Source organism: Egretta garzetta, unplaced genomic scaffold (genome assembly GCF_000687185.1).
Source record: "Egretta garzetta isolate BGI_Z169 unplaced genomic scaffold, ASM68718v1 scaffold79, whole genome shotgun sequence".
Taxonomy (NCBI): Eukaryota; Metazoa; Chordata; class Aves; order Pelecaniformes; family Ardeidae; genus Egretta; species Egretta garzetta.
Genome location: NW_009260791.1, coordinates 3,144,486 through 3,158,386, shown reverse-complemented (window position 1 = coordinate 3,158,386; position 13,901 = coordinate 3,144,486). Strand labels below are relative to the sequence as shown.

Below are 13,901 nucleotides of genomic sequence, written 5' to 3'. Positions count from 1 at the left end.
GGGGGGGTCGCGGCGCGGGGGAGAAGCAGGCGTTTCCCGCTGCGCCGGGCCTGGCCAGCCTGGTGCGGTTCTGCGGACGGAGGCAGAGCAGGGCAGGGACGTGCTTCAGCGGTGAGCGCCTGAGTGACTCTCGCGGGCCGGTGGGGAATAATCTGCTGGAAGGTGGTGCTTCTTCCTACACTCCTCTGGCTAGGAGGTGATTTACAGCCTGTAACAAGCTTGTTGATAGTCCTGTGAGAAATACGTGTTGACAGGAGGTGGGAGTTAATTTCTCTTACTGTCCTACTCAGCTACGCATTCGTGCTTTTAATCCTTATTGCAGGTAACTGTGCTTGCAACATCCCTTGAATCTGCAGGAAGGACTCTCGGAGGCTACTGAGACTGGGCTGTATGAAAACTCCCAGAGGAAATGCCAGTTGGGATGGCTCGAGATCTGGAGGAAAGTGGCTCGTCTTCAGAGGAGGAGGAGGATGTTGTAGATGGGCTGGAGTAAGTAGGAAAAAACCTCTTAACTGTTTCTATCTCCCTGTGCCTCCTGCAGGATTTGTACTAATCTGAAAAGACAGTTGCATTCTTTACTGTCCTCCTACCTATAAAGTGGAAGATAGTTGGTTTGGGCCTCAAGCCTGTGGGCAGGCTACCTACATTTGTAGCCTAAAAGATCACCATATTCATCAGGGTTGAAGGTGCAGCTCTTCCTTAGCTACTCTAAAGTCTGTAGCTTCACTGCTCCCTTCCTGCAATGTTCCTAAGCTGGGAACTTTCATGAATACATTTAAGAAAATGAAGGAAATTAATGTCTTCTTGTTTGTTTCAGGTTTTGTTTTGGTTTAGTTTTTGCTTTGCTGCAGAGAAGGGCCGTGTACTGTACAGTTGATTGATATACAATGTTTTATGTCCTCTTTTTAAAAACTGTCTTGAGAGAACTCAGCTCCTTAGAGTTCTTATTGCTTACTAGTGTATGTTTGTTCCATCTTTGTTTAGTAACTTCTTTTATATTTGCTTGTGAAGGAGTAGCTCCCTTATTCTTTCCCAGAGTGGAATCCTTTTTCTGTTTTGGCTGGACCTACTTTAATATGTCCTGTTTGTTTTCTTTTGGGTGCATATTGTGACTGAGTGCCTGGTTGCAAACTGCAGTGACTGAAGTGACTAAGTGACTTAAGGCATTTAGAGGAATGTTGCTTCATACCAAGTAGTTGTCTCAGACTTGCCAGACTGATGGATGGAAAGGTCCAGAACTGCCTTCACCTGGAATGTAATTGTAACAGTATGTCTGCATCAAGTGACCAAGGGTCATGCTAGGAATGAATGACTGTCACCTGGAGGATTGAGCCTTACTGCAAATCCCCAGGACAGGCTTAACATAAACTCCCCTCCTGTTGCCTCAGCTCATTTCCAACTTATATAAGTCTCTGGCCTGTACTGTAAATTCTGGAAGCTTCTCGGGTCCCTTCCAGTCTGAACAGCTAGTTACACCCCAGTTGTTGATTTTTTTTTTTTTAATAATTTTAATTTTTTTTTCTTTAGAAGTGATGGAAGCAGATGGGAGTGCTGTGAAGTTAATTTGTCTGGGTGGTAATGGTAATAACTCGGTTAAGAGGACCGAGGTTACTCTTAAGAGTACTTACTTGTCCTAGCATCAGAAAGTTGCCCTTTATATCTATTCCTGCATTCTAAGTGTAGGAAGTGTTTTGTCTTCTGTAGCTTCTCCAAACCTTTGGCAGACAACAATCTTGCATGTTTTGAAGACAAATGCTTTTGTGCATCTCTGCCAGTCTTTGTATTGCTTCATGTCTGTGTAGGTAGAGGTGTGTCTCTCCAATGCCTCAGTCTCTCTTTTCTGTTAACTTTTCACGGTTTCGTTTCCTTGTGCAGTGAGCAATAAGCATGCTGAGTTCTTTTTGTTTAGGGAAGTGGACAGGTTTTCTTTCTGTGATACTTTTATGTGTCCTTAATTCTTCTGAGGAGATGATAGTTCCCAACATAGTCTCGTTGTTCTGGACAGAACTGATCGCTGTATCTTGGAACCTGTAGCTTGAGTGGCTGGCTGGGGGCATTGTTGTTGGGCTTGCATTCCACTGCATCTGGCAGAAATGAAAAAGGAAGAACACACAAGTTTCTGTTATGTTGAGACAAGCCTGTTCTAGTCTCCCAAAATCTGCATGAGTGCCTCTTTGTGCGCGTCAGAGCCTGGGATTACAACCAGGCAGCATGCACTGATTTGCAGTTCTTAAATTGGAGACTGGAACCTGCATTGTAAGGTCTGGTTGTGTGCATACCAGCAATTATGGTTTATCCTGAATTATAGATCTTGTTTACAGGCTATAAATCTAGAGAACTGTAACTGTGAAAACTCATGGGGTTTCTCCCAAATTATACTCAGCAAAGTAGATACAGATTAAATGGAACTCGACTTAGACTGGCAAGACTAACCCAAAAGAGTATGATCTGGAAGATTCCCTTTATAGCTGAGTACCAAGGGTGCCTAGTGTGTGTGTGTGAGTCAGCACAGGCAGGGTGCAGGAACAACCACAAAACCATGACTGAAATGAAAAAGAGTAAATTTATTTTCACTGCCTCACCAACTGAGGGATCCCCAAACCAGCACCTGAGCAGAGGCACACAAGCGGAGATGCAGGCCCTGCGGAGCTCGGTCCTTCCTAGAGGATCACTGAACCTGCTGATTGCGCCTGCTTTTCAGGGATTCGTGCAGGCGTAGTTTAGTGCTGTGCTTTGATCTGTGCCACAGCAGGACAGGAATCTCAAGCATGTTCAGTAGGGTGTCTCTGAGTCTGTCATAGGCCTATGCTATCTGAACGCAGATGTTCTACTTGTCAAACACACAAGAATAGGCAACAATTAGAATGATGCATGTATTTTTCTATAGCCCAGCTGCAAGTCACTTGAGTGTACTTATAATCCTCCTCGCCCATCTTCTGTTATTTTTCTCACAGTGTATTTGTCTGTGTCCTGCCCACAGGCTAGGTGGGCAAGCATGGGCAAGTACAGAGAATTGCTATGTCCTCATTTTAGGTAACTGCTGTGTGTATAAGGCTCAGCAGTTGCTTATACTGTCTATCTTGCCATTTCAGGGATCATCCATGTATCAAGTGGACTGGTGGTGGCTGCAGGCGGATCCCCATCTTGGTGTTTCATGCTGAAGCCATTCTGACCAACGACAGCTACCTCCGCCTAATTGGAGGTGGGTGCAACTATGTGCCAGTTTATGGCCTGAAGGCATGAGGTAGAAGTCTCTTACTTGGATGTTCCCTTCTCTTTGTGGTGGGGAAGAGGACATGGTAGGAAGGAAATTACAGTCCTATCTTGTCTCTGAGCACTGAGTTGTTCAGAAATGCTTGATCAGTTGGTGAATGTTTATCAAGTCTTTGGGTTGTGACAAGTGTCTGTGTTTGTCCCTCCATTGGGTCCTGATGTGTTTTGGGTTGGAAATGTCTGCTTGCAAACTTGTAGGCCACTCTAGAACTTGTGACCAGGATATAAATTCACTACTCCGTAGCTAAGAACTTAAAATCAATCATTGCAGTGAGTTTTGAGAGAGTTTCACTGGGAAATAAAGCAGCCAGCCCAACAGTGGTAAGAATAATAGTAAGCTGTAGTAACAAATCTCTGTGTCTACAGCCTCACAAGTGTGAGTAAGGCTTGTAAGCAAAATGATTGTTGCTCTGGCAGCACTTGAATTGAGAGACCAAACCTGTCTAGTGTCAAATAAGGGAGAATTCTAAATAAGAGGCAGAGTTGTTATAAACAGTCACTCTGGATTGCAAGAGTTGGTACTTGCGGGTGTGTACAGCTTGGAGCTCATTCTGGATGTGCTGAGTTGGAGAAAAGCTAAAATCTACTCAGCTTCTTTTTGTGAAGACGCTGACACTTCTTTCTTCTCTTGCTTCTCCCTTTCTTAGGTAATTGGTGCCCTCATTTCTAATATCCTATCCAAGCAGAAATGCTTCTGGCTCATTTGGGTAAGGGGTGGAGAAACGTGATTTGTGTGTGGAAACTCCTGATCTTTTCATGTGAGTTAAAAACATACTCAAATGGTGGCAGAAGCTGATGGTAATTGTAACTTGTATCCTAACTGGAGTGTGGTGTCTCTTCTGCCTTTTCTCAGCAGGTAGAGGCTTTTCGTAGTTTAGCTAGTCTACTGCTGAATAGCACAACTTGTTAAATTTCCTTGAGCTTTGTTTGGTCCCATATTATGACACTTCTTACTCTTTTCTTTAGACTTACTTTTAATGGTAGAACATATTTCCTGAGGTTTAATCTAATCTTCATCTTTCTATTCTCAGTTTGAACCAATTTGTAAAGTGCCTTTTTCAAGTGATTCTGTACTCTAGTGTTGCAATTTCTGCCTCTGCTTTCTTTGAACTCTGTTATGGATTGCCACATCCTTTTTTATGACAGCAGGCCTCTAGGCTTGCTAATTGCTTTCTGTTTATCTTGTATCTCCAGTAGTGCTTACTGCTTTTGTTTTTATGACTTTCTACTTGGATAGTGATTTTCTCTTTTTCTTTCCTTGTCCTATTTACTTTATTGCCTACTATTTTTTGCAGTTATTTATTGGAAGATCAGTACAGGTGAATGAGATGTGAACAAAAATTCAGTACTTTGGTTTGGGTTTTTGAGATCTAAAAAGTGATCATAGAAGCTAGCCATGTCAATGAGGGGCATATGGCATGGTTACTTTTAGCTAGGAATACCAATCTTGAATAGAAAAGAAAGAGCTGAAATCATGTTCAGAATATTATAAAGCAGTCTATATAAAGAGCTGTTTTAAAAAATACCAAACAAACCTGGGTATTTGTTAGGATCTCCCGTGTTCTATTTTGATATGATAGGGTTCAGTGATGCAGCAATATTATACCTAAGGGTTGATGTAAGTCAGTTCAATGCCATCATTGGAGTTAATGTCCCAAGGGATGGACAGGCGTTTCCTATCACCCTTTCCCTGTTATGTGCTGCTGCTGTGTGGATGCTCCACTGTGGATTATGTACAGCTGTGTGGAGTCCAGCAGTGCTCTTCTCTCTTCTTTGGTAGCATAGGTAACTGTGGTTTATTCTTCTAGGTGCAGACTCTAATATGTCTCTTGCCCTCTTAACAGAGCGCTACCACTTGTCCTATAAGATTGTGCGAACAGACAGCCGTCTGGTGCGAAGCATTTTGACTGCCCATGGATTCCATGAGGTGAGTGCAATGAACTTCAGATCTGATTATGTGCTGGGCTGGAAGGTGGTGATTATGATGTTTTGTTTTGTTGATTTTTTTTTTGTTTGTTTTTGTTTGGTGTTTTTTTTTTTAACTCTGCAATGTTAGAACCAGGAAGTTGCTGTGGACCCCCTTGATGTTGTGTGTTTTTGTTTTTTTTTTTTACATGCTCTGCCAGTCAGACAGGAAATATGTCATGATTTTGCTCTCTCAAAGGAGTACCCTTTAGCCTTAAGCCTGCAAAATTAGGGGAAAAAAGGGTGATGAAGATGGGTCATGTGTCTTTTCTCTTCTTGCTTTTAAAGCATCATCTCATGCCCTTGGGATTATCTGAAGGATTTAATCTTTCAGCCTTTGCAAGCTCACGTTTCTCTTCTAGAACCTGTCTTGCTCTAAAGACAGCTAATGACAGTTTGAGAGGTGTGTGTATATGGTGGGTTTAATAGTAACACCAAGTTAAGGAATTGGTCTCAAGTTTCCTGAAGAAATCTAAAATGTTTTACAAATTGGGTTTAAACAGTCTATAAAAAGAACAAAACCACAAGTTCGTTTAGAAAACTATGACGTGGTTATTTCCCAGCATTGCTATATAGTAGCTTAGGACAGGAATCTGGCTAGAATTGCTCTAATATTAGAGATGGGCAGAGGAGATTGTCTTAAACTAGAATTGCTTTGGTCTCGTAGACATAAGATCACAGTCTGTAGGACAAGTGGTGGTGTTTTTCATTTGTTCTATGTTTTTGTGAGTGTGGTGTTTTTATGTTGCTTTTTAGGTGCACCCTAATAGCAGTGATTATAATCTCATGTGGACAGGATCACACTTGAAGCCCTACTTGCTACGTTCCCTTACAGATATTCAGAAAGTCAATCATTTCCCCAGGTAAGGCCTCAATACCATGTTTTGCTGAACATATTTGTGATAGTTTGCAAAAATCTGAACATAGATAGCTTTAAAAAAATACAGTGTACATGATACTGTAAAGTCCCAATGCACTGGGCCTGTGCCACATGCTGTCTTCATTCTAAACAGTCTTTGGGGTTTTGGGGAGATAGTATGTGAGTTGAAGTGCTTGTCTGTTGCCCAAATACGGGATTTTTAAACTTTTTTTTTCTTTATCTGGTGGTATAGGTAAAGTATTTGGGGCTTTGGGCTCTTAGTTACAGAGATAGTCATATGTCACCTGCTAAAGTTTACAAATACCATTATAACAGTTTATTGTGCTTCAGTCCATCTTGGGAATTGCAAGAGGTGCTACAAATGAGGATGGATATTAATATGTCCATAGGACTGAGACAGTAAAACTGAAGAGTAATTACAGGTTAAGATTTAGACATCTGACTGGCTATAGCTGCTTCAGTAACTAGGATGAAGGTTGCTGTAATGTGGAGGTTTTATGTGGAGGAAAAAAAATATAGTCTCTTGTTTTGGGACTTCAGGTCATATGAACTGACACGAAAGGACAGACTATACAAGAACGTCAGTCGTATGCAGCTGGCCCATGGATTCAAGACGTTCCATATCTTACCTCAGACCTTTATCCTCCCGTCAGAGTACCAGGACTTCTGCAGTAAGTGAATGGCTGATGATGCCCACACCTAAAGCAAAATAACTGGGTGAGAGGAAGGGAATTTTAATATCCCAGGCTGTTGATCATGACAGTGGTTAAGACAACAAAATTAGAGGAAACTGGAAAGACAGTGGAAAAGGCCCATGTAATTGCTTTATACAATTTCTACTCTGCTGTTTATCCCGTGCCTGTGTAAGTCTTCAGGAAGCTGATGTGGGCTTAAGGCTCCAGAATTGAGCTTTCGTTTTTTGTGCACAGTGTTGTTGATGATCAGCTTCACAACATCCCTGACTAATATCTGGGAGTACTGAAGAGAGAAGTGCCAAACAGAGACATAGGTTAGAGAACTGAATGTACTGCAGCAGCAGGAAGGTCTTCAGGGAGGGGCCATAATAATGGCAGTGAGTCCTGAGGGGTAAAATAGTACATCAAAAAAGTAGACTTTGATCTCCTCATGGAGTTCTCTATAGCTTTTACTGTAGGTAACAGTCTTGATTCTTAGTCCTCTGTAAATAATCGAACTGGAAGATGTTCCAAACTTACGCTCTTTTCTTTTAACCAGATACCTATTCTAAGGACAGAGGCCCATGGATAGTGAAGCCTGTGGCCTCTTCCAGGGGTCGAGGTGTCTACCTGATAAACAATGTAAGTGTTCAGAAAAAGGACTGCTCTTCAGTAACACTGTCTGCAAAACTATGCCAGCTTCCAGGCAAGGGGCATGGAAACATCTAACTAGATGTTGGCCCTGCTCTGGATTTCAACCATATGTTGGTGAGCAGTTCAACAGTCCTGAGCAGCTAGTAAAGCCTGCCTGGGCCTATGCTGCATAACCAAAAGCAACCTATTTCTTTGTATGCTGTGCTTATCTTGCAAACTACTTTCAAGTCTTAGCTTATTAGGAGCGTGTTCATGCTCCCTGAGATGGTTTGGGAAGCTGTGCTGCTTCATGCTCTCCCTGTGGCTAACAGTAGGCTGGCCTTGGGAAGACTGCCAGAACTTGCCTTAGTTGTTTCCCTGTGTGACCTAAACAGTCCTCAAATGATTCCCGTCTCCCTCTTCCCCCTGGAAAAGACCAGTTAAAATGAAACTTTGTGATACAGTAGGATGTGTATCAATCTTAGAGCTGTATTATCTAAATGCCAGAGCACCCTTACTTGAGTGTAATGGGGATGGTTCTTTGAATTCAGTGTGCTGGTTACAGTGTCTTTTGCCCTTTTTGGGCTTTGCAGGGAGTTAGATTGTCATAGGTAACAAATACATCTGGGCAGGAGCCAAACACATGAGGGAATTCCAGTAAATATTCTCAGCAGAAAAACTGACTGGTGAGTCATTTTGTTTTCACTCACTCAAACCCCTTTAGCCTCCCCTGCACTGAAGGGGTCATGCTGCCTCATCTGTTTTCTACTTGGATAATTTCCCATAAAATAAGGGAGCAATTTGCCAGATGTATGAGGTAAGTATTTCCAGAGCTGCACTCAGCTTTTTCTTTGCTTGAAAGAGAGGAACGAGCTCAGGCTTATATGGCACTTGGCCATGAACTGGGGAAAAGACCCTTCTGGGACCCATCTCCCTTTGTGTTTATCTGTTCCAGAAACGCTTCAGCTAGTTTGGCCCAAAGACTTTGGTTTCCTTCAGTGTGATGCCATTAAGAGAATGTCTTCTAGAATCTCATCACAAAAATGTTTAAAAACAACAACAACGACAAAACCACAAACCATTGGATTTCTCTCATCCATAATAAAACAGACTGTCACTTTTGTGTAATGTGCTGAGGGAAGTTGAAATTGTTCCCTCATATTGTAGATGCGTACTCTATATGCCTAGGCTTCCTGCTCGTGGTGATGTGGCTGAATACATGCAAAATTGAATAAAGGCAGTATGATGGGGTTCTCTTGGCTCTTTTGCAAACTGAAGGCAAGAAAATGTTTTCCAAGAAATTGTTTGTATGAGTAGTTGAAACTGGTTACAAGAGACAGGCTTGCACACAGAAAAAAGTAAGAGTTTTTTCAACAGATCCCATGACTTTGCAATGTATATTTGTCATAGATAGAGCTTTCTGTTTTGAGCTACAGGGGTAGCATCTTGTTGGTCCAGTAGCCCCTGCTGTGAACTGAGCCTCAGTAGAAGGCAGAAATGTAGGCAAAAAGGCCCAGGGTCTAGCTATAAAGATAACAAGTTGAGTCATTTTCTTCACTTGTGACTTCCTCAACAACTGTAGTTACATACTCCTTCCAGTGTCTTCTAAGCCCCTCCTTCATCTGTTTCCTTAAATGCTTGAGAAGCAATGACAGTCACTTCTTAGATGTGTTTTTTTTCCTGCCTATTTTACATCATTGCCATGTGGTTGTTAAATCTGTATTCTACTCTAAGGAGCACTTAACTGGAAGATTCAATGGGCAGGTTTTTTGGCAATGTAATTGTTCCCAGGCTTCTGGTTAGGATCTAATTACTTACAGTATGTTGTGACTGACAGTGATGTGTTTTCATTTTGGTTTTGTTTCCTGCTTCCCCAGACATAGTTTTTGGTACAGAGTGGCTTTAGGAGGGAAAGGCTGGAAAAAATGGTGGGTTTGATCTACTCATCTTCTTATTCCTTAAGCCTCTTGTTTTTTTCACTCTTGGATTCTCTGTTCTTCTGTAGCCAAACCAGATTGTCCTGGAAGACAACACCCTGGTTTCTCGTTACATCAGCAACCCCCTGCTCATAGATGGTGAGTGTGCTTAGGAATTGCTTTCCCCCTCTTCCTCCAATCCCACACCTGAGGATCTCTGCAACCTTTGCAGAAATTTAGTTGAATAATTGCATGGTCTATCTTCCTCTAGTACTAGAAAAATATAACTAGAGAATGTCTTAAAATCCAGAAGCTTTTCAGCTGGAAAAGCTTCAGGCATCTATGTCAGCAGCAGATAATGGTTTATTGTTCTGAGGGTCTGTTGAAATTCCTCAACTGGATATAATGTCTGAAAGATATTTGCAGTCACTGACTCTTGACAACTGTATTTCAGATTTCAAATTTGATGTGCGCCTCTATGTTCTGGTTACATCCTATGATCCACTTGTCATCTATCTCTACGAGGAAGGATTGGCCAGGTAGGAAAGGTTTCTTCTTTCTCAGTGTACCTGCACTTGGTGATCCAGAGATGTCTTGCTTGCCTCTGTACTTCTGACACAACAGGAAATGAGAGAAGTGCCAGTTAGGGAGTCCTACAGAGTTTAAATATGCCCCTTCTCCATTCTCCAAGGTGAAGGAAATCTAAACTTTCTCAATTTCTGTTTTAATCCTGAAGACAAAAACAGTTGGAGACCTGTTGTTGGCTGTATTGGCCTTTGTTTTAATACTTTCAACTGCTCTTCTAAATTTTAGGTCAGTATTTGTAGTTTCTACAGTATTGAGTAAGTGGGTTTAGACTAGTTCACTGTTCTTACCCTGCAGGATGTCAATTTTATTTTGCATGTCAGTCATGAAAGATACTTAAGATTCCCAGGAGGAAAACTTACCTACCAAAAATACCTGTTTCTCTTCATCACAGAGGTTTAGCTGAATACCTGTCTATAGTAACCAATAAAGTTCCTCTGAATTTCCAACAGACCAAAAACTTAACTGTAGTGGTGTTTGAGAAGAGCATCATAGGACTGTCTTTGCAACAGTTTTAAGCAATGCTGGATCTGTCTTATAAGCATATCTGATGTACCCAGAAAGAATATCTCTCAGGTTCAAGCCTGCATGGCTCTGACTCGGGCAGATACTAAATCCAACTTAACTCTATCCAAAGCAGATACTGAATTCAAAAGGATATTAATAATGATCCCACAAGACATATCCTCCTTTAAACTGATGGACAGATCCCCTTCAGGTGTGTTGTGCCTCTGCCTGCAAAGGTAATGTGAACAGATTGTTTCCCTAAAGGGAGGCAGAAAGGGGCAGCTCATCTTAGTCAGTGGAAAACTTGACAACTATATTCACTTTAGAAAAGGAGTCTTAAACATGCCTGGCATGCAAGACTTTTCTCTTGGGAATTGGCAATTATATTATTAGTTGCTAGTATTGCATGTTATTGGAAAGTGAAGAGGGAAACAAGACCATTGATTGTGAATATATGAGCAGATTGCTAGGATGTTCCGAAATTGGGCACTGCATAGCAGGCCTCCAAAGTAGGATTTGCACAATCATTAATGTCTTAAAGGTAGTTCTCCTGATCATCTTGTAACAAAGGAGTTTACATCTGGAAAAATCCATCTGTGTAAGAAACAAGTGTTCTAGTCTGTTTGGGGACAAGTGTGCCAGTTCTATGATAAATAGCATTTTTGTCTCTGACAGCGTAGTGACATGTTTTGCTTGGGGGCAGTGAAGTGTATGTGGGGATATGTATGCTTTTTTTAACAATTCTAGTTGTATTAGAGGTCTAGGGAGAGAAATGAAGAAGGAAACAAGTATAGTCTTTTGACTGAAATACACTGGTCAGACATTTCCAGTGACTCCCTTAAGATAGAATCATCAAATTATTTAGGTGGGAAGGGAAGTCTGGAGGTTTTTAGTCCAACCTCCTTCTCAAGACAAGACCTTCTTCAAAGTTTGGGCAGGTGTTTTACAGCCTTATACCATAAAGTTTTGAATATCGTCTAAGAATGGAAATTCCATAGTCTTTCCTGACAATCTGTTCCAGTGTCTCACCATTCTTACTCTAAGTGTGTGTGTGAGTTTTATATCCAATCAGAATTTTCTTTGTTGCAGTTTAACTGTTGCCTCTTGTCCTTCTTGTCCACCAGGACTGCTTGCCTGTTTTGCAGAGCTGCTTTCTATCTGCCCAGCGTGTACTGTTGAACAGGATTATTCCTTCCAGGTGCAAGACTTCTGCATCTGCTTTTGCTAAAGTTCATGAGGGTTCTGTTAGTCCATTCCTCTAGGTTTACAGTGGCCATTTGAGTGCTCAGGTCTTGCGCCATGTCATCCTCTGCTTTCCCTTTGTCCCCGGAACCATTCATGTCATCCTAGAAGGCAATCAGAAAGCATCAGAGTGGATTTGCTCTCAGAAAACTTGTGCTTGCTGTTCCCAATAATTGTTTTAACCTTCATGTGCCTGGAAATACCTTCCTGGAAGATAATAGTCCAGGACCTCCTACTGTAGATCTGTAGATCACCTGGGCTGTCCTAGGTAAAAGGTCTCTTGAAACAATGATCTGATTTCTTTGAGTATGTGAACCAGTGTCCCTACTTGTTAACCTGGATGCTGGCTGGCTGAATTTCTTTGTTCTTTTGACATTCAGAATATTTACCTCTAGAGCTTGAAACAGTGTTGTAGTCAACCCTGAGCAAGTAACTTAAGTTTTCTTTCTGGGTATCCATCCAGAAGCATTAGTCTCATCAATTCTGAACTTTCTGTCTTGGTAAGATCCCATGTGGCAGTAAAATTGCAAATTAATTTTCAGTGTTCTAAAATTCTTAATAGTCTTACATGTGTTTAGATTCAATTTGTTTAAACTATAGTCAAATCTAGAGCACATGGTGTCTACATACATGACAAGTGGAACATATATGTACAGGACACCACAGTATTACTAATGGTAGTTATCCTTTCCTTCAAATCGCATCCCATCTTACAGCTCTCTGTGAGAGGTAGCTAGTATATGAAGACTAACTGTGGCGCTAGGTATCTTAATGCTGCTCTGTGATATGGTCAGCTGTACCAGTACAACTGTGTGACTGGTGTAGAAGGAATAATGAGATGTTATCTCCAGTCCAAGGACAGTCCTGACTTAGGAGGGTTACTCCTAGTTCTGTGACTGAACTTCAACTGCCTGCTGTGCAATTTCAGCTGTAGGGTCAGCTATGGCTAAAGGCTTCTAGCCAGACTCGTAGTTGAATGATTTCATGTGATGGGTATAAATTTATTGCAACCAGTATCTTTAATTACTAAACTTTTCCCTTCTTCTGTGGCAGTGGAGTTGGCATGTTTGTGCAGGAAGTGCTGGCAAGGTCTCTTTGGAGGACAACACTCAAGTGTGAGCAGAGGTTGACAGAAAACGTTAGGTGGGCTGTTCTGTATGGCCTCCAGATGGCACTAGTGGTCTTTAGCTTTAGTGGTTTGGACTTTTCCCATAGCCTGGATTTGCAAATTTGGTTGGTGAGAGGTAGGGAACGTGGAGCTACTGGATTCTGGCTTCCTATTTAGCTTTTTTGTCTTCATTTAACAGTGCAAGTTGAGTGCAGGGAGAGACCCTTTTATTATCTCACGCAGTGTAATGCTTTGGTTTAAAGCTGGGACAAAGCTTTAGCTGTTTGGGGAGGTGGGTGATGCTTTAACTTTTGGGAGTGGAAGCAGTTTTTTATTCTTTACTAAAGAAAAAAAAAGCCCACACTGCTCAAGAGTGGAAGCAATTTGTGGCAGAGAACTGGGAGGTAAGATCAGGGCCTGGAATCAAAAGTGGTATTGAAGCAATCTAAGGTGAAATCCACAAGCAGAACAGAGGAATCTGGTTTTGGAACCTCTACTAGTGCTTGTGGTGCACTAAGGTGGCTTCTACGTTTTGAATTTGCTTTCTGCAGGTAGGTAGTCTCTGAAGGGTAGTCAGGGTGATCTCTTCTGGGTTGTTCTCTTCATTTTCTTTTGCCCTTTTTCTTAGTCTGTCTGAAATGTAATGTTCCCTTCCAGTGTTAAGCTTTGCATGTTCCAAGTAGAAGAGGAACTTGACTGTTTCAGTAAAGTTGGTGACCTCTACCAGAAAAGGAGTGCTATCAAGAAAGCATAAGTCTTTAAACAGAACAGACTTGGTATAATATACATTTGTGATGTTTGACTAGATGCTTCCTTAGGCCTGGTTTCTCTTGGCACAGCTAGACTTGTGACATGATCTAGAGTGAAATTTGAGGCTTCAGTGCTGAGGAGAAGAAAGGGATTACGGATCCAGCATGTGTAACTTGTTTCACTTTCCATGTGGAAGAGTGAAGAAAGTTTCCTTTGAAGGAGATGTGAAGAGTATGTACCCAGAAGTATCTAACAAAGCCTTCAGCTGTTGTTTCTTGATTTGTGCTGGAAGTAGTGAGTAACTGTTTGGCTTGCCCTGGCCAAAGTTCTCTCTCTTTTCTTTTTTTTTTCTTTTTTTTTTTTCTTCC

General features: G+C 41.7%; 1 protein-coding gene across 24 annotated transcripts in view; it reads left to right on the top strand.

Moving 5' to 3' along the window:
• Positions 1-6: 6 nt before the first annotated feature.
• The window catches only part of TTLL5 (tubulin tyrosine ligase like 5), a 152,924-nt gene continuing 139,029 nt past the window's right edge, over positions 7-13,901 (top strand). For 17 of the 24 annotated variants that reach the window (XR_004842984.1, XR_004842983.1, XR_004842985.1 and 14 more), the window contains exons 1-9: positions 7-111; positions 323-489; positions 3,093-3,202; positions 5,118-5,200; positions 5,995-6,101; positions 6,659-6,789; positions 7,352-7,434; positions 9,431-9,500; positions 9,796-9,880. Coding sequence is in view for 18 of the 24 variants with exons in the window: in XM_035901951.1 (XP_035757844.1) it covers positions 410-489; positions 3,093-3,202; positions 5,118-5,200; positions 5,995-6,101; positions 6,659-6,789; positions 7,352-7,434; positions 9,431-9,500; positions 9,796-9,880 (749 nt within the window). In the remaining 6 variants the exon portion in view is untranslated. The other 7 variants (XM_009646667.2, XM_035901948.1, XM_035901949.1 and 4 more) reach the window with 7 other exon arrangements.